The sequence below is a fragment of the Vigna umbellata genome, chromosome 1, assembly GCF_029865625.1.
Source record: "Vigna umbellata cultivar VRB3 chromosome 1, Vumbellata_1.0, whole genome shotgun sequence".
In the NCBI taxonomy this organism is placed as follows: Eukaryota; Viridiplantae; Streptophyta; class Magnoliopsida; order Fabales; family Fabaceae; genus Vigna; species Vigna umbellata.
In genome coordinates this window covers 81,059,034-81,080,478 of record NC_142165.1, presented here as the reverse complement: position 1 = coordinate 81,080,478, position 21,445 = coordinate 81,059,034, and the positions used below count along the sequence as shown (strand labels likewise).

General features: G+C 31.3%; 1 protein-coding gene and 1 non-coding gene across 3 annotated transcripts; one reads left to right on the top strand and one right to left on the bottom strand.

Moving 5' to 3' along the window:
* Positions 1-7,266: 7,266 nt before the first annotated feature.
* On the bottom strand, positions 7,267-7,348 carry TRNAS-AGA (transfer RNA serine (anticodon AGA)). Its single transcript has one exon. It is a non-coding gene; the product is annotated as a tRNA-Ser (tRNA).
* An 81-nt stretch (positions 7,349-7,429) lies between these two features.
* On the top strand, positions 7,430-9,450 carry LOC124822243 (uncharacterized). 2 transcript variants are annotated; one of them, XM_047294232.2, is made up of 2 exons: positions 7,430-7,573; positions 7,672-9,450. In XM_047294232.2, the coding sequence occupies exon 2, from the start codon at positions 7,824-7,826 to the stop codon at positions 9,168-9,170; it is 1,347 nt and encodes a 448-aa protein (XP_047150188.1). In that variant the 5' UTR covers positions 7,430-7,573; positions 7,672-7,823; the 3' UTR covers positions 9,171-9,450. The 2 variants fall into 2 exon arrangements, with proteins under 2 accessions (XP_047150188.1, XP_047150187.1); XM_047294231.2 differs by having other exon boundaries at positions 7,440-7,573; positions 7,650-9,450.
* Positions 9,451-21,445: the final 11,995 nt, after the last annotated feature.

Genomic DNA, 21,445 nt, shown 5'->3' with positions numbered 1-21,445 from the left:
TAGATAATTAACTATATAGCAACTGTCATATAAAGTTCCTCCCCTCGAACTTAGATTAACCACTCTAGTTTGGTGGTCAATTCACAAAAAATTGAGTATGTAAAAAGAGAAAAAACAAATTACATAAGGAGGATTGAATTGTATATCTAAAACTTTTTGAATATTTTCATCATTCACCATGTGAAGGTATATCATTAGACACAACTCTTGGCTTGACATATGCATTGTCAATAAATTGTCACAAAACTTGTTTATGAAAGACTCTCCTTTTTGTTAGATGCAAATGAGTAACAAATAATATGAAAGAAGAGGTAAACATGATTTGTTAATGAAAGATTATGTCTAATTCTTCATCAACACAAACAAATTTCATTAAAGCATACTAATAAAAAAAAATACAATTGAGTTCTTTGGACCTTAGTTATTCCATGCTAAAAACCCAAGTATTTTTCTTAAAAACAATCATTTCGGATTAAATCACTTCTTGATATCTTGAGTATTCTTTAGAATGAAGTCATTTCGAATTAAACAATTGTGATTTAAAAAGATTACATATTTTGTTCATTAAAAGGAGATAATATGTTAAGACAAATACAAAAAAGTTCGTTCTTTTAAAATATTATTGAACACAAATAATATTTTTACTCACAAACTTAGAGTTTAAAAATACCTTGATCGCTTAGAAAAAAATGCAATAGAATCTTTTATAACCTTTACTTCTTAAGAAAAAGGTTGAAAGAAAAAAATTGTTCAAAATCCTTTAGAGCCGTTTTGAGATTTTAAGAAGTTCTTTTACTTCATCTTGCATATGTCCACATTTAAACTTGAAAATACATTAAATATTATTTATATAATATTAATTGCATATTTCTTCCTCAAATAACACTTTCATATACTATATAACTTATATCAAGCCTAGGTAATATAACTTTTAATGCAAAACCCTACACAACTGGTATTCCTTGCAAAATTAACATACTCTTAAATCAAAGGAGTTGTTGATGGGATTTTAGGTTTTGAAAACATAGGAGACGTGTTATATGAAAGAGCTTTTCATTTTATTTTATTCATATAATATATATATATATAATATCAAATATTCATAATATCTCAATCTTAATTTCTTAAATATAAATAATAAAATGTGTTTCTTTATGTAATTTTTTTTAAAAATTAAAACATTTCCTAAAAACTAATTTAAATGAAAAAAATAAGTATTATCAATAATATATTGTTGACATGAAGCAAATTTAAGTTCATTTTTCAATAAATTCTTGATGTAGATAAGTTTTCAGGAAATCCTTTTGTTAGAATGAAAAAAACAAACATTCTATTCATACATAAAATAAATACTTATAATATTTGAGTACATATAATGAAATGCTTACGTATGTCCAAACTTAGCTTATTAATTAGACTAAACTATTTGTTTCTATTATGATATGATGCTTATAAAAGCATATTTTACGCTTTGTTGTAAACAGTTAATCAAATCAACTTGAGATATTTATAGTACATCTTTTAGGTTTGGAAATAATGTCTACAATAGTTATGAGATAGTATAATATCAATTCCAGATAATTGACATGAATTCAGCTAAGCCATATTAATAATAAACAAAACATTAGGGCCAAGTACTGCATGGATGGCTTATGTATCTTCGGACAGATATCGTACAGTAGCAATATAAAAAGAGTTAGGATTAAAAAAATAATTCGTAAATATTATTACCATAAGAGTACACTGTACATACATATCCTATCCCTTAACAGTAAAGGTAATATATAAATTTTTAAGTTAATGTATTTAGTTGTAATTTAAATAAAAAAAAAATGAAGGGACCAAACTGTAAATCCTCAAAACCATTTGGTCCTACCATTGGATGGATCAGACTTGCATAATTTAAATGCAGTCTCAGTAATTTATAAGCAAACCTTTCAACCACAGCTTTGGTGGCTGTTTTAGGGCATCTAATGATGTAGCTTTCATTGGCAGCTGTCTCATGTTATTGAAAGCGACAACTAGATTGATCATGATATTATAATAGTTACATATTGGCAGCACAGCAGAACCTCCCCAAATAACTTTATCACTTACATATGTTATTATGAGAATATATGAGAGAGTTTGAATTTCATAGTTAAATATGGAGTTTTTTTTTTTCCAGTAGTGAGATATTATATTTGTATATGAATAAATAAATATAATAAACAGATTCTTTTATTAGATGATAATTTTGAAAATATTTGATAATCAATTATTATATTATAAAATGTTTTATAATATTTTTAAGTATCTAAAACATATATTTTAGTTTAGCATTATTTTTTGTGAAGCTTTTAACTTCTTATTTCAATTTCACATTAATACGAAAGTTAAAATAAAATATAAAGCGTTAGTAGATTTAATTAAGTTTGTCAGATTATACTGAGTCATGACAGATAGTTCTATGAAGATATGTGATGATTTTTTTAGAGTTAAATATGTTTTAGTCTTTAATCTTATACGAAAAATTGAAATTTGTGTATATTTCAAATTTTGATATTCTTTGGTTTCAAAATTTTAAAAATGAATAAACATTGTATTTTAACTGAACAAAATAATTCTTTTTTACATGTTAAATGGTATTTTAGATTGACATTTAAGTTTAAACGGGTTAAATAAACAACTCAAACGATAATATAAAATGTCATCTAACACATCAAAACAGTTTTATGCAATTGGGTTAAAAGAGTCATACTTATTATTTTTAAAGTTTAAGAACCAAATTATATTAAAATTCGAAATATGAATGAATTGTAATTTTGAGTCCAAGTTTAGAGACTAAAAATATATATTTAATTCTTTTTTTAATTATTATTTTTAAAATTGATGTGTATTTGAGGATTTTGTGTAATGTTTTTAAGTTATATCTTTGTTAAAAGAACATTATTTGTTAAAAATGTAAATAAATTGAGTTATAATATAAGAGTTATTCCACACGACAATTTATTACGACAAGAATAAATATAGTGATGTATTTAAAATAAAGTAATAAGTGTGTTTTCATAAGTTGATGTAGAGGTTAGTTCATACATATAAAAAAACGTTTTGTGTAACATCCTAAAATATATCATAACACTATATCATAGATTAATCATATATAATAATAAGGTAGATCGGTTCATCAAGGGTTAGTAAAGTATTTAACATTTATCCAAAAGAACCATAAAACTAAAAACTTTACAAATCAACATAAGTCTGATACAAAAATACAGACATAAACCGAACGGTGATACAACAGTCTGTATAACCCGACCGGTTTACAAAAGATAAACTAAACCTATTGACCGAACGGTCCAGTCTAAAACTATACACACCCGATGACCGAGCAGTCTTAACTTAAGCAACAGGGTCCTCGCCTTCCAATTCTTGTTCCACCGAACACTCATCACCTTCTGCTCACATCCACAGGATGATCATTGCAAAAGAAAAGATAACCAAACAAACAAAACAAGACAACAAGAAAGTAGGGTAAACTAACGTAATTTAATTATAAACACATATATACAATTCATGCAAGTTCAATACGTACAAAGATGAACGATACATCATGTAACACATAATACATTTAGTCACATACAAATCGAACACCACCATTCATTATATATATATATATATATATATATATATATATAAACTGAACACTATGACTTGACCATCCGGATTGTATGAATATGTAGCTACAGTCGTCCTCGCACTTGTGGTAGTGTAACAGTTGACACCAATCAAGCTACTACCCAAGGTTAATCCCATAATACCTACCCGACACCCTGAGGTGGTACGACCTCCTGCTATTCTCACAAATGAAATACCTCTCTCTATGTGAGAATGATAGTCATAGAATTTCAGGATGAATGCCAGCTTAGCATATCCATATTCATACTTTACAATTCCATAACCATACACGAGACATTCCGCCTTGGAATTCTCTTCCACAGTATAAATAAGTCCAAAATTCTCATATTAAACATAATCTGTCATTCATCAATTATATTTTCATTCATAGAATAAAGAGGGCATGTGAACGTTAGAAACCAAACACTTTCCCACTACCCAACCGAGAGAACCGAATGCTTCGTAAGAGACAGAACAGAAGAAAATGACCGAACGCTATTATTGACCGATCGATATAGAAACTGACTACTAGGAACTTAATCCAGTCCTGAATAACTTACACTGCACACTCATAACTCAAATCGAACTCTAGTTTAGTATCAGAAAATTGTGATCAGACCGAACGGTCATACTTAGATAATACCTCTAATAGACCGAACACCTATAAATGACTGAGTACATAACACCGCCGAACGATCAATCAAAGCAAAACTCTGAATAACACTTATTAAACCAAAACAAGACATTTTTCTTAATTTCTAAACTTCCAAACTTGATTTCTAAGTTATTTTAAACATATTCCACTGAACCTATTACACACTACTCACCACTCATATTTTCACATGCTCTCATTCCCAAACCAGAAATGACCACGTTCTACAACAGGCAAACCCAGTCGAGTTCACATGTATAGGCCTAACACATAATTTGAATACAATTCAATCAAACACACCATTATTCATACATGCAAGCGTCCACACATGAATTCCAAACACAGAAAAATATAATTAAATCACTAGCTTCCCTTACCTTGAATAAACTATGCACTACCTAAGCTTCCACCACTTGACTAACTAGCAACCACTTTCTAAAGCAGCCTACTACAATTCTGATCGGTGAAAAGGGACCAACCAAAGGATTAAAAACAGAAACAAGTTCAGAGAGAGATAGATGAAGAACACATGTAAGCTGCACAGTGCTTGCATGTTCCAGAAAATACCGAAACTTAAAAAAAACGAATGAGTTTACTTACCCACTTCACACAACAAATAGATTGATGGAAAAAAACTTCTTGCCACCAAGGAAGAACTCACACATAACCTAAATGATGATTAGAAGAAGGAGAAAGTGAGAATTTTTAGAGAGAAGAAGGAGAACTGTAGAGAGAAGGAGGAGAAACTCAGAAAGTTGGGAGAGAAGAGGTGCATGCAAAAGTGGCTCAACGTTTGAAAATTTTGCTTATATACTATCGTCAAAAACTGATCGGTCAATCAGCTACACACACCTGTCTTCCACTTTCTGAATTTTCTAAACCCTTTCACCAACACCTGGTTTCCACTCACAGCTGAAATTAATGGTTCTGACATTTTGTAATGATATTTCTTAATTAATAATTTCGTTTTTATATTTAGGCCTAAGGTTTATTTTTGTTTTCTATATATTTTTTATTTAATTGAGTTTTAATGTTTTTTTATTAGAGTCAATTTGATTCATTAGGTTAAATTTACATTTGGAAGGTGTCATGTGTCAAACTAGATGAGTCATAAAGTATAAAATGACACATGACACATTTCAAATTATGTTAACACCTATTTAATAAAAGAGATACATTATTTTAAGAAAATCAGAAAATCACAATAAATCTTTTTTAAATAATAAGAACTCAATTAAATAAAAAAAATTATAGAAAATAAAATAAACCCTAAATATATAAACTAAATTACTAATTAATTTTATTTTATTTGTAAAGTTGAAGTTGTTAAATAAACTCTAAGATGACTTCAAAAGATTGTATGAGAGACCTGTGTAACTATATCGAAATGTTCTAAATATTGTAACCTTGCAATGTAATTAAACTAAAACATCACTTGATAACAATCTACATGTTGCAAGACATACATTTAACATAACCTTGTAGAAAAAAATTGCAAAAGTTTATCTCGAAATATATGCATTGATGCATTCTGTAAATTAGACTTAATATTTTTTAATATAATGTATTTTATTAGAAAATATTAATTTAGAATTATAAATATAAGTAATTATGTATTAAATTTTAAATTTTGAATAATTATGAATTAAATTTGAAGATTTAAACCTTTTAGAAGCAACAAACACAAAAAAAAAGTTAAGACTACATATAAAATTTATAAATTGTAGTGTAATGATTTTAAGTTATATCTTTTTTAGAAACATTATTTGTTGAATATGTAAATAAATTGAGTAATATGGGTCATTTGACATAATAAACAATTTATTAAGATAAGAACAAAGTAATAAGTATGTTTTGATAAGTTGATGTATAGCTATACATATGCAAGTAATTTGATTTTCATATTTACGTTTATAATTTATTTTGGTTCCAATTCAACGAAAGAGATAAATTGAATTTTTTTAAAAAAATTAAAAAATTATAATGAGTTTTTAAAAAAATAATAAGAACTAATTAAGTAAAAAAAAGTTAGAAAATAAAAGGAATATAAAAATCTAAATATATAGACTACATTATTAATTAAGTTTTTGTAAAGTTGGAGTTGTTAAATAAACTTGAAAATGGACTTTAAAAGATTGCATGAGACTTGTATAACTATTGGAATGTTCTAAATAATCTAGATGTTGCAAGACATACGTTTAACGAAACCATGTAGAAAAAATTGCACTGTGTAGATTAGACTTAATATTTTTAAATATAATGTATTTTATTATAAAATATTAACTTAGAATTTAAATATAAGTAACTATGAATTAAATTTAAATTTTTGAATAATTATGAATTAAATTTGAAGATTTAAACTTTTTGAAGCAACAAACACAAAAAAAAAAAAAAAGAGTTATGACTGCATATAATTTTTTTTATAAATTGTTGTGTAATGATTTTAAGTTATATATTTGTTAGGAGTATTATTTATTTAATATGTATATAAAGTGAGTCATTTTGCATAATAGATAATATATGAAGACGAGAATAAAATATTAAGTATGTTTTGATAAGTTGATGTATAAATTATATGTATATAAAAATATTTATAAATTTTTAATTAGTAAATTTTTATTATATATTTACATTTATTATTCACTTTGATTTTAATATATTTTTCACTCGATTAAATTTTAAATTGTTTTAATAAAGTTAATTTGGCTCATTTCATTAAATTGATATTGACAATATTTAGAAGGTGTTAGACTCAATTGATTATATTACAATTTTTATTTTTGAATATATAATATATTTTATTTTAAAAAATAATTTAGAACTATAGATCTAAGTAGTTATGAATTAAATTTAAAGTTTTGAATAATTATGAACTAAATTTGAAGATTTAATCTTTTAACAAGCAAAAACTTGGTTGGATTAGTTGATCCATTATCAAAATTTAACAAAACAAAAATCGTGAACAGCAGGATTCGAACCTGCGCGGGCAGAGCTCACATGATTTCTAGTCATGCCCGATAACCACTCCGGCATGTCCACTACTTTGTTAAGTAATATCCAACTAATATATATAAAACTAATGCTACAAAAATTTACTATTATTCTGGAAAAAAAATTGGCCGGAAAAACTTTGGTTGCAGCAGCTTTGGAATATAGCTTCTGGTCACTTCATTCTCCAGTGAGTTATTATTTGGATATTTTCTCGAGAAAAATTAGCTTTTCCGGGAAAGTCAAGCCGCTCCTGTAATTCCAATTCCGAAAAGGGTAAGCGAGCTCCATCCTTCTTCTTTTTCATTTTTTTTAGATTTTCGTAGAGGACATTCGATTAACTGATCACTAGGTTAAATTCGCGGATTGAAAAGGCGAAAAAAAAAATTAAAGCAACTTGCTCGATCTTGGCGTTCTCGATGCAATCAGATTCGCTATCGGAAAAGGTTTTGGTGCTGACGGAGGAGGAGGGGGAAGAAGAAGAGGAAGATTGCGCAAGCGTTAGCGTAGTGATTGTTGGTTCCCGATGATTCCTCCGAGGCGGAAGAAATGGACCGAGGCCGAGGAGAAAACCCTAATCGACAAATACGGGGAGATGGTGGCGGACGGTTCGCTGGCGAAGATGCGGACTCGCGAGAAGAAGTTCAAGCCGATTGCTTGTCACGTGAATTCGGTGCACCACGTGCGCGATCCTGTGGCGTACCCTTGGCAGTGGAGTTGGAAGGACGTTTCGACGAAGGTGCAGAACATGAGGCACCAGTATCTACTGGTGAAGCAGAAGATCAAGAGGCCTGAGTTTTCAGGGTCCGGAGGCGGTGATTGTGATGATGGGAGTGAGTTTGATTGGGTGGAGGGGCTTACTCATTGGTCTAACTTTCTAAGGTACAAGGATGTGTTTGGGGATGTTGCACTTGTTGTTGGTGGTCATGGTGGCAATGAGTTGATGGCAATCGAGGATGGGGATCACGGGGATCACCATGAGGATCATGGGGATGGTTTTCTTGCTGGTGGTGGGGGGATGGACATGGTTGAGTTTGGGCAGATGGGTCATTCTGGGGATGGGGATTTTGGGGCTGCTATGGATGGTGTTGACAATGAGGTGATGGGATTGGGGTTTGAGTATGAGGCAGAGGAAGGGGAGGTGAATTACAATGGGAGTGGTCGGGAGAGGGAAGATGCGGCGGAGAATGGTTTTGTGTTTGAGGAGGAAGGGGAGGTGAATGGGTCAAGTTTGAAGAAGAGGAAGGTGGTAAAGGGGATGGAAAGGAAAGTGTGGCGGATTCTTGGTAACCAACTGGGGCAGTTAAGGGAAATGGAAGCGCGGTTTGAGCAGCGTGAGGTGGAGAGGGAGCGTGAGAGGCAGAGGAGGGAGAACTTGCGAGTGGAGCTTGATAAGCAGTGGGAGAAGAAACTGGAGGAGAGGGAAAAGGAGAGGGAGGAGAGGGACAAGGAAAGGGACAAGCTTAGGAGGCAGACAATGGCGGAATGGGAAGCTATGGAGAAGGAAAATGAAGAGATGGAAAGAAAAAGAAGAGAGGAAGAATTGATTCATGAGAGGGAATGGGAGGAAAGAATGAATTGCAGGAGGCTAGAATGGAAGAAGAGGGTTGACGAGATGCTAAGCCAGCACCGAGCAGAAATGGGCCAGATGCAGACTCGGTTTCTTCATGAGCAACAAAATCTTACTAGCCAATTGCTTGGTCTATTCTCTCAATGGCCTGCCCAACCTGCTGGCCTATCTGATCATACGAGTGCCAGCAACCATTATCTTTCACAAATGATGCAAAATTTGCATCATGTGAATGGAATTGTTCATGGTGACACTAGGGTCGAGGGAGATAATCAAGAAGATCAATTCATTGTTGATGGATGATGTATCCCTTCTGCCATTTTGCGCATCTCTCTATGCTGGGGAATCCGGAAACATTTCTGTCACAAGAAGTGTCAAAAAAGTGCACATAACTGTTGAATGCATTTTTCATTGTACTTTCTTCAATTAAGTATGATTGTATACCTTGTAGTTTATAATATTTTAGTGTAACTAATTGATATAAATAATGCTCTTCATTTCTTGTTTTTCTCTGTACCGAACCATGAAGCCGAGTTTAAAGGTAACGGTTGTTGTCCAATACATGTTTTAATGCTTCTATTCACACTTTATATAATTTGAAGCCTATAATATGTTCATGCATTCAAGGATTAATTTTCTTTTTCATTTTTAATGTGCTATTCAGCCCTTTATAATGCTTAATGAAACAGCAGATGATGTCTAGACTTGTTCGTCCTTTGTTACTGTTTCCTGTTACACTTTAACCGAGTTCATATCCTGTATTGTATCCAAATTTTAACCATAAGGCAATCTTGCCCTTGTTTAACCCTTGTGCATGTGTCAGATGTGTATTAAAGGGGTTCTCATAGAGTAATGAAATTGAGAGGTGTATTTAGATTTGCATTTAATTGTCCTTTTCCTTCCTTACCTTTATACATAGTTAACTTGTACACTGCCATGTTCTCTTTGTAATCGTTAGTTACTGGTGTTCTTCATATTTGGATTCTCTTGTGTTGATTTCTAGTTTTGTTTTGCAAGATTATGGTGAGGAGCCATGAATGAAGTTGATTGGTAACTTAACTAGAAACTTTTGTATAATATTTTTTAAATTGATATAGCTCATCTCGTCGTACCCTAACAGAATATACTATCTCAGCATTCACCCTTGTTATACCAATACCCAAGTCAAGTGATTGGGGCTGACTATTAGCAAACAATACCTATTCATAACTATCTGTCCCGTCTACTGGAGTTTCACATTCTTTGCTAGTTGTTTAACTGCAAGACACAATTGTTTTATTTTACAGTTACTAACATCAACTATTGGTATCGACTTTTAACTTGCAACCATGTTTATCCCTGTTAACTCGAACATCTCAAAAATATAGCACACAACTATATATAGGTGTCAACGTTTAATAATATGATAGAACAGTTACTACGATATTAAAGTCAAACTTACAGTTATTACAAAAATAATCATAAAATTTTTTGAACTTTACAAGAGCTTCCTATACTATTATCGAACGTTCATTATATAACCGAACGATTATATTTACAGAACAAAATAGTGAACAGTCGTTTCACCAAAACTATCTATACTATATGATCGAACGATCATCTCCTATTCAGCAGGAGTCTCACCGTCCAGCTCCTGTTCCAACGTAAGCCCTTCTCCTTCTGCTCACATCCAACAAGGATGATCATTGCAATAGAAAACCGAACGGCAACATGGATAAAAACATAAAATAAGGATAAGCTATTATAATTCAATTAAGCATGCATTCGTACATGAAATAAAACTACAAATCATTACAGACCGAACGCTATAGCATACAAGAACCAACGTAGATATCACACATAACTTGAATATCATAATTTTCGTACGACTGACACTTGACTTGACCATCCGGATTGTATGAATACGTAGCTTGAGACCGTTCGTGCACTCGGGTGGTGGAGTAATTGGAAAACCATCAGCTGCCACCCGAGGTTAGTCCGTTATAACTCACCCAAGAACCTATGGGCTAGGACCTCCCGCCATTCTCACACAATGACTTACCCATCTCTACTTGAGAACTGGTAATCATCAGAATATCAGGATGAACTCCGTGAATTTCACTATCTGTATTCATACTTTACCACAACATTATCCTTGCACTGAGACATTCCTCCCCGGAATTCTCTTCCACATTACTTGAAACATAAACTTTTACTTGAATACCAATAATACTTCCCATACATAATAGATCATTGCTGTAATAAACAACCAACACCAAGCCATAACATCAACATTGAAAGATCAAACAACATTTCACATAAGAAGATTGAACGCTCAAATAACACCACCCTTAATTACCAACAAACAGAAAGGATCTAAACAACAGACGAATATAACTAAACGTTTATTTAATAGATATGACTTTGACATGAGCCGAACACAACTTAAGAATAGAACACTCTAATTAAACCAAATACTTAATATAAGACCGAACCATATTTAACTATCCTCAATACTAGAACGAACGATATTTCACTATCCTCAAAGTAATAACGAACGATATTCTACTATTCTCAAAACAAGAACGAACGCTATTTCACTATCCTCAAAGCAATAACGAACGATATTCTACTATTCTCAAAACTAGAACGAACGCTATTTCACTATCCTCAAAGTAATAGCGAACGATATTCTACTATTCTCAAAACAAGAACGAACGCTATTTCACTATTTGACAAAACCGAACGCTTAAAGCTTATACTGAACACTTATAATTACTCTTACAAACTATTCATCAAACCTAATACTTTTAAGAAAACCGAACGTTAATACCTTTTAGCTGAAATACACCTAAACTGGTATCCGATCATAAACGAACGTATTTTAAGCCTAGTCCCATTACGAAGTCTACTAATAATAATATATGAGCTATCACAAACTAAAATACCTAATCCAATAAGACTGATTATAAATATATATATAACCACCAAAGCTTAATATATTTATCACTCCCTATAAACTGAACTATTATACCCTGGTAAGGCTAGACTGCTAACTCTATTGATAACTTATTCCCTGACCATAACCGAACGGTTGAGACCGAACACCCAACTATTTTACATAATTTTTGCAGAATCCTTATAGACTTATACAGAACCACCAAAAACCCAGAAACATGCATTTCATACACTCATATACAAATCATCAATCAATTCATTCCATACATACACAAAATCATCACATGCATAATTAAATTTAATAGCTTCCCTTACCTCTTAATAGAACGATCACTCACAATACAAACTTTGCACCACGACCAACACTCAAACGCCCAGATTCACTGTTTAGAGAAACGAACCAACCCAAGGACTGGAAATATGATCAGATTTGAAGGAAAAGAAGAAGACAACTACATGCAACCAGAAACTAAACTTGCATGTACCCAAAAACTAGATTTTCTTAGAAGTAAAAGAACCTACCGATTCAAACCACTAAACGATCGGTTGAAAAGAGGATCCTTGCCACCAACAACCTTACATACACTCTGATGGATGATCAGATGGAAGAAAACGTGAGAATTAATGGAGGAAAAGATGATAATTTTAGAGAGAAGTTAGAGAGAAGGAGGAGAAACGAGTTCAGAAGGTTTGGAGGAGAAGATTGCATGCAGAAAGTGGAACCAACTTTTAAAGTTTTAGATTATATATTCCCTCAGCAACTGATCGTCCACTCTCCTGCAGTCACCTGTATTCCACTTTCTGAGTCTCATTCCCCTCTTGTAGACACACGTTTCCCACTAAGATGGGAAATTTAATGGTTCTGACATTAACTGTTGGCTAATGATAACTTTTGGTCTTCTGCCGTATTATCCTAACTTTCGTATACTTTTTGGGGTAGAAGTTTCCATTATTTTTAAAAGTATACACAAACATGTCAGTTTGGGTAAAATTTCATAACAAGCATTTATTGATGAAGAAAATTCATTGAACTTAGTTTTTTCAAGAAGTTAGGCGAGAGAGCTTGAACTTGTTAGAAAGTTGAGGTAAGTTAATTTTATATTAAAGTAACAAGTTATTTTATGTACATAGTTTCTTATGCAGGTAAACATATATGCTGTTAACTTGTAATAAATGATAAAAATATACTAACTCCCAATTCCTAACCAGAATATAGTTTGCGAGAGCTCCACCTGAAGGCCGTGGTTATTATTTTGAGATCAGTTATGCATACTGAAAGCCCCACCAGAAGATTTAATAAATTTCTTTGGCTTTACAATTTTTGGTTGCGACAAGGGAATTCCGACAATTGGCCAGCTTTGTGGTGTTATTTTTTAACGAACTTTTTCATAAAGGATTTTTAAGAGAAAAAATAAATTAACTATTTTAGAAGTTAATTTAATTTATAGAAATTGTGTTTAATTTATTAAAAAAATTAATCTTTAACTTGGAGATAAACTAGTTTTAACCTGTGGGAATTTTATTTATTTTATTTTATAATTTTTTCTTGAAAGTCTTTTTGAAAAGGATGATTCTGGAAGGACTAACTCTCTTGTTATCTCTTGCTATGGTTGGCATTGTATTAACATGAATGACACGCATGTCCATATAAAGCAGCTTGATTTTCTGGGCAGACAGTGAGATTTATCTCTATTTCAAGAATTGAAGAAATCACCGCGACTGGTTTTGATTTATCTCTGACTGTTTGAAGAAGTTGAACAAAGCTCCCGATGCAGAGTGCAATTTTGGAGACAAAGTAGCAGGAGCAGCAGATACACATTCAAATACACTAAAGCAACTTTTTGGTAGCTTTTTAGGATTTCTTTTCAGGCCTTTTCAAAACATGTTGGAAATGTTTTTGTATACCTCAGCAGAGGAAAGGGAAAGGGGGAGTTACATACATTTTATTTTTTCTAAGTTTTCTGAAGCAATGGAATTCCCTTGAGCTTTTTCTTAGTTCCATGCTATTTTCCATCTCAACAATGACACAATATTAGTCTTTAGTAGCTTTATTCATTGCATTAACGTCTATCTACTATTCCTTTGACTTGAGTTCAGCAATTAGTACAATTTCTTTATTCTTTAGTTTAGCTCAATCATTGTTTTTAAGTTTAACGTTCAACCCAGTTTCCTTGAGCAACTTCATTAAAGCCATTTTCCACTAAGTTAACGTTGAAACCGTTTCCACTATCAGGTTCTTATTCTAGCTAGTTGCTGTTTTTTTTTTCTTTTCCATTTAGTGTGCTATTTTAATTTATTTAGTTAATCCTATGCTTGTTGTTTGTGCTTGTTGTCCGATACAACTGTTTTTATCTTGCTTGCTGGTTCTTCATCCATGTTACTCTCGGATTTCGTTCATCTTTCCTAGTTATGCTTTGATCTCTTGTGTGTTCTCTTATGCTTGTTTACTTCTACTAAAGAAGCTCTAATCCAGTGTTTTCCAAGTTCTTAAACTTCATTTTCAGTCACTATTGTTGCACTGGCACTGTGTTGAACACTGGATTAGAGTAGTTGTTGTTGACATCTCCTTTTAATATTTCTTTTACACTTCAGTCTAAGCATGTATTTCATCCGGTCTGCATTGCATTTTACATACCAACTTTTCACTTTAACATTCTAATTTTAGTGATGTGTATGTTCACTGTTTTGCTCTTATGTTTGGTTTCATCTAATACTATTTCTCTTATATTTGAGTTTTAAGTTATGCTCTTTTTTCCGGTGTAACCCACACGTTGTCGTCGTCTTGGATAAGGTTATCAGAGACACTTGATTGTGTTTTACTTTACGTTTGAAGTATAAATTATTCATTTGGATCCTAATGATCTTCTAAATATGGTGGGTGTCTATTAGTTGGATGTTTGGAATTTCATACAATGGAGCTAGTACATTTGAAGGATTCTCAAGAAACACTCAACACTATATCACATAAATGGAGGAGGGTAAAGACCAAACAACACTCATTTTCCAATTTGGGATAATGAAGATTCACTAGTTATGACTTGGATGTGACATTTCATGATTCCTGAAATAAGTCGAAATTAGATGTTTCATTCTTCTGCCAAAGAGATATGGAATGATTTACAAAGTACTTTTTCATTACAAAAAGAGATTTTCCTGCATGCTATAACATTGAAAGCAAGATATTTAATACAAAACAAAGTTCCCTTTCCATATCAAAATATCACAAAATTCTGAATGGACTTTGGATTGAATTAGATCATAACCAAACAATAAAGATGTGTAAAATAGATGTTGTCGAACTTGCTGAAGCCATGGAAAGAGGAAAAATCTTAAAATTTCTCCATGGCTTGAATCATGAGTATGACCGAATCCGGGTAAAAATATTAGGAAGAGAAAAATTACCATCCCTATCAGAAGTTTTTTTATGGTAAAAGGAGAAGAAACTAAGAGAGTTGTCATGCTTGACGGGGGGATCTCCAACACAAACTTTGCCATGACAATCAGAAAGGGAGTCCACAAAGGAACAAACGTTGGAGGAAAGTCGTTTGAAAAAGGTACTCATAGGGACTATTGTTCATATACGGTAAAAGATTTGGACATACCAAAGAAACATGCTTCAAACTCCATGGAAGAAATAATGTTCTCGAGCTCATGGAAACAATAGAGGGTCTACTCAAAGATGGGTAAATAATACTACCCCAGAACAGGAAGCCACCAATCAATCTAGTCCTTCACAACCACTAAATCTTGATATGAAAGCTTATAAGGAAGAACTCGAGCGCTTGAAAGTAATGGTTGAATCAATAAGTAAGCCCTTCGGATCATCTACTCTATCCATGAAAGGTAAGATTTGTCTCAATACTATTGGTCATGTGTCTCAAGGTATTTGGATCCTTGATTTAAGAGCAACTGATCATATGACACATTTTCGTGTGTCCTTCGACTCATATGGTAAAAAAAATAGAGAACAACTTATTACAGTTGCGAATGGTCAAGGTATACCTATATGCGTCTCTGGAATATAATTTTCGACTTATTTATTGTATTAAAGGATGTTTTACATGTTCCATAATTAGCCAATAGTCTTATCTTTATGCACAAACTTACAAAGGATTTAAATTGTTCAGTAACATTTTTCTCAACTTATTGTGTTTTTCATAACCTTGCCTCGGGGAAGACGATTTTAACTACTAAGGATTAGAGTGGGTTGTATCTTTTGGAGTCTGATGACCAAAGCAAAACAAAAATCATGAGTCAACAAGCTACATCTGAGATGTGGGCAAATTCCAAAATATGGTTACATCATCAAAGACTTAGGCATCCTTCATTCAATCTTATCAATTCATTATTTCCCCATTTGTTTACCAAGGCGTCTCTTGAGTCTTTTAATTGTGATATTTGTTTGTTGTCAAAACACCATCGTGCATTTTATCCTATTAGTAATAAAAAGAGTACTTCTCCATTTGATTTAATTCACTCTAACGTTTGGAGCCAAATAATTCATTACCTTTATTGACAATTGTACCCATGTCATGTGGACATACCTTATAAAAAATAAATCAAAAGTTTTTCAAATTTTTGTTAATTTTTTCCGTCTTGTCCAAAATCAATTTGGAAAAACTATCAAAAGAATTAGGTTTGATAATGGTACTAAATATGTGAATGATGAATTTTTCAATTTTTTTGTCTCATAATGATATTGTTCATGAACTAACATGTATAAACCCCCCCTCAACAAAATGGGGTGGTAGAAAGAAAGAATCGTCATCTTCTTGAAATAACTAGAACTCTTCTTTTCAAATGTCTATTTCAAAAATTTATTAGGAAGAGGCTGTGTTAACTGTCACGTATCTTAAATGGCATTAGTCTTATAGAGTCTCTATGGTCTTTTGTTCCTTCTTCTCCCCTAATAACAAGTCTACCTAGTCAAGTCTTTGGATGTATTATTTTTTGTTCACTCTCATCATTTTAATCGTAGTAAATTAAATCCCAAAGCTCTTAAATGTGTCTTTATTGGGTATCGTTCTAATAAAAAAAGGTACAAATGTTATCATCTCAGAGTTGTTGCGTCTTTATCGCTATGGATGTCATATTTCATGAAACATAATCATTTTGTGTTGTTCACCACTTCAAGAGGAGAAAACACTTGAAGTGGATTAACTCTCCTTCTTGTCATTACTATGTTTGTCTTTGCAGGATGCCCAAGATCTGAGCAATTAAGCTACCATAGTCCACAGTGAGGAAGAAGAGGAAGAAGACATTTTTTTGACAAAAAATATGAAAGAAGAAAATAACCACTTCGACTCTCGAGCAAGAAAATTTGTCTAATTCAGAGGTGAGAGTCTCTGAAAATATCAGTGAGGAGGTAAGTATTACTGAGGATTTACCCATTGCATTGAGAAAGGAAAGAAGATCATGTGCTAAATATTTTATTTCTCAATATGTTTGCACTAACAATCTCTCTAATAAGCACCAAATCTTTATTGCTACCATTGATGCCATAGAAATTCCTACCTTAATCCAAGAGGCCATGAAACCTTAACATTGGAATCAAGCCATGGAAGAAGAGATGAATGCATTAGAAAGAAATTCAACTTGGGATATTGTAGATAAGCCAAGAGACAATAAGGCAAAAATAAGAAGGCAGAAGAGTGTAGATGTATATTCACAATGAAACATAAAGCATATGGGACAAAGAAAGGTATAAAGCTAGATTGTGGCAAAAGGATATAACCAAACTTATAGGATTGACTACAAGGAGACATTTACCCTAATGGCAAAGATGAATACAGTTCGAGTTGTTCTTGCTTTGGTTGCTCATTTTGGATGAGACTTACACCAGTTGGATGTGAAGAATGACTTTCTTCATGGAAATCTAGAAAAGGAAGTGTACATGGAGATTCCCCAAGGTTTTGAAGTGAAAAATGAAAGAAATAAGATATGCCTCATAAAGAAAGCATTATATGGTCTTAATCAATCTCATAGAGCATGGTTTGAAAGATATATCAAAGCAATGGTTTCCTTGGAATGCAAACAAAGCCAATGAGATCATACTCTATTTATAAAACACTCTTTTACAGGTAAACTCACTTTATTGCTTGTTTACATGGATGCTATGATTATTGCAAGAGATGATGAAATTGAAAAATTGGCGTTACAAGAAAAATTGGCAACTCAATTTGAAATGACAGACCTAAAAAAACTCAAATATTTTATTGGAATAAAGGTTGCTTACTCCATGAATGAAATTTTTATCTCCTGAAGGAAATATGTACTTGATCTCCTCAAAGAAACAGAAAAGTTGGGATGTAGAACCTCAACAGTTCCTATAGAACAGAACAAAAAAATTGAAAGTGATGAAAGTGCTCTTGTACAGAAGGCCCAATATGAGAGATTGGTAGAAAAATTGATTTATCTTATGCAGTTAGTATAGTGAGCTAATTTATGCATGACCCAAGAAAAACACATACAAGTAGTTGGCAATAATAATAACAAGAATTGTAGGATATACTTTAATTAATTAACTCTTAACACACACTAAGTTTTTTTCTTCATATAATTTATTACATAAACTACATTATGTAGGGTTGGTTTATATAACTTGTTATTTTTTTTTCTTTTGTAATATATGGATGATTGAAAAGCACCGAATATTGCCTAGTTTATTTTCTTTCGAAGAGTTTGCATACCAAGACACTTTATATATCTTGTAAGTGTATAAAAATGATAGTGAGCCTCACAAGTATGATGCTACGAGTCTCATGTAGACTTTTTGTGCATGTTTCAATTCAAACTCTTCTCAATTTCCCCTTGCGTGTGCGATGAAGAGGTCTAAGCCATTTGCTTTATTTTTTTTTTCTATCTTTTATTAATAATATCAATCCTTTTATTAATGTAAATCTTTATCTGTTTTTCTATTGGGCTATCTTGGTTCCATGTGGGATCTTGTCCTCCACATCTCACTTGTTGGACACGGTAATGTTAGGGCGTGGTACGTTCTATGTTATCTTTGCACACATTACTTCATTCTCTTATGTAACGTTCACCCTTAGTTGGTGCCAGATACATGTCCGTAGTAGGAATGTGTAAGTGTCTAGATCATGTTTGCTTTCTCAAGTAGTTTGAAGTTATGTGATTATTGAAATACCGTTCATGAAGTTTATTGTTGTACCATAAATACTTACATAACATATTGCAGACAAGTCTCATCAATGCCCAAGAAAATAATTGTTTTCACTACAAAATTTTTTAAATTAACCAACAAAAAAGTAAAAGGAATATATTCCAAATTGTGCATAATTTGTATTTATACTTATTATTTTGAATTACAAATTCGAACTTACCTCGATAGAAATATAATTTGCTTCATTGAAAAAGACAAATTCAAATTACATAAGAAGAACATGTGTTGGGAACTACTATATCCAGATGTCATTAAGTATGACAACGGTTGAGGATAGTATCTACATGCTATCTGATCCGAAAAAAAAATCTATCAACTACATGCACGGATACTCGTTTAAAAACTATCTGTGAATATTTTAAAACTTTCAGATATATGCAAGTGCCCATAAATATTTAAAAATAATATATTTTTATAAATTATTAAAATAAAATTATAAGAAAATGTATAAAATATAATATAAATTAAAATTTAATTTTAATTAAATTTAATCTTATAAAATATAAATTATATTAATTTTAATTAAATTTAACTTAATATAATATAAATTAAATTTTTATTTTTATTTTTTGTGGGTAGTGTATATTTGCGGGTACGAATAGGATAATACCCGCACCTGTTTATAAGCGGATATTAATCCACTACCCACAACCTACATGTAGTAAATATCCATGTGTACCAACTATTTTTTGTGGGTTTTATCTACAAGTAATGTGGACGCGAATTTTTTTGCCATCCCTTAACGTCATATACATTTTCTTTTACTTCTAAACTAATTGATCTATACATATTTACAAATTATATAATTCAAAAACTTTCCCAACTAATTAATCATACTTTATGACATTTTCCATAGTGTAAGAAGAAGGCGATGAGAAAGAAAAATCATAATTTTAGAATATATTCCTAAAGAGAACTATGTTATAAAAAGTGAAACACATGAAAATATTGTAAAACACTATAAAAGGAGTTTGAATAGTGTTTTAAAACTTTTTCGTAATACAAAGTTTTTTAATAACTTTTGTAGGGGTTAGATGCTCTACAATAGTTGTTAGACACTTATGTGTTTAACAAAACGTTTGGGAAAACATTTATAAAGCAAAACAATAACATATTTATTTTTATACTCGTTCCTTCCAACTTGAGTTACTTCCACTTCTCCCTTAAGATCTCTTAAGAAATTCTACTAATCTTTAAAAAAGATTACACAAGTTTCATCACTCTTGATTTATAATGAGTATTAAACACTTTTGGTGTCAATAGTAGTCAACTGACCATTGTTTAACTCAACTGAGCTAAACATCAAGTGTTTTAATTTAATTCTGAATTTACAAGATAACCAAAACAGTTTTTCAAACAAGATACATATTTGATAACTCTTAAAGAGAGAATACATTTTCAATAAAAAGCAAACTTGAAGCACTTGTAAAGATTTTCTCTTTAAACGAAAGTGTTAGACAATGTAGAGAAAGTGAGATAGTGTAACAACAAGCTTGTTCATATGCAAATATTCTTCTTGTTTTCTCTTCATGAAATCATCTATATCGATGCAGAGCTATTGTGCTTTATCATAGTTTTGGAAAAAGTAGGTTGTACAATTCTATAGAGTTTGAAGGTTTAAGTAAAATTTCCAAAAAAATTTTCTATCTCTTACCATCTTTATCGATCTTATATACGAATTTAAGTAAACTCTTATACTTTCATGACTTGACATATAAAAGAAGAAACAAAACATATAAGCAAAAAATACATGCAATAAATGTTTTAAATGTTGGCAAATATTGCGTGTTTAAAACATTTTCACACATGTCAACTCTTTGATATAGAAACATAGTTTAGGAAACAAAACATTTAATATATAATTTTTAGACAATGTAAAATGTTAAAAGTTTATTATATAAAACTGTTTGTAAGTTATATTGTTTAGGAAATTTTTTCTAGACGATTTTGTTCTTTTAAATTTCAACATCGTTTAGATATGAAGTTTTAAACTTCAGGTTTGTTTAAGCATACATTTTCTTTTGTTAAAAGCTGTTTGTTTAAAATTGTCTTTTAATTGAAAAGGCTATTTTTATAAAATGTTATTTAAAAGACAATTTATTTATAAATGTTTATTTGATTTATTTATTAAACTTTAAAATAGGAAGATCTCTGTATGTTTTTGTTTTAACAAATGTGTTAACAAATTGGTATGAAAAAAAGTGGTTGGTTTTTGATAAATAATTTGTATGTGATGTTTTTTAACCTCTTTGGGGTTTATTATTAAAAAATAAATAAATTCATGTGATAGTTTTATAATTAAAAAGCTGAAAATAGAAATAAAATTTCAAGAAAACTCCTCTATAATTTTTTCTCTCTCATATTTTTATATTTTTATATATAATAATAGTTGTTGAAAAAATAAATGGCAAGACGAAAACAATGGATAAGTGCAAGGCAAATTTCATTGTCATCTTGA

What these genes read in the sequence shown, in the direction of transcription:
- LOC124822243 (XM_047294232.2), top strand. Translation starts at nt 7,824, where the DNA reads ATGATTCCTCCGAGGCGGAAGAAATGGACCGAGGCCGAGGAGAAAACC.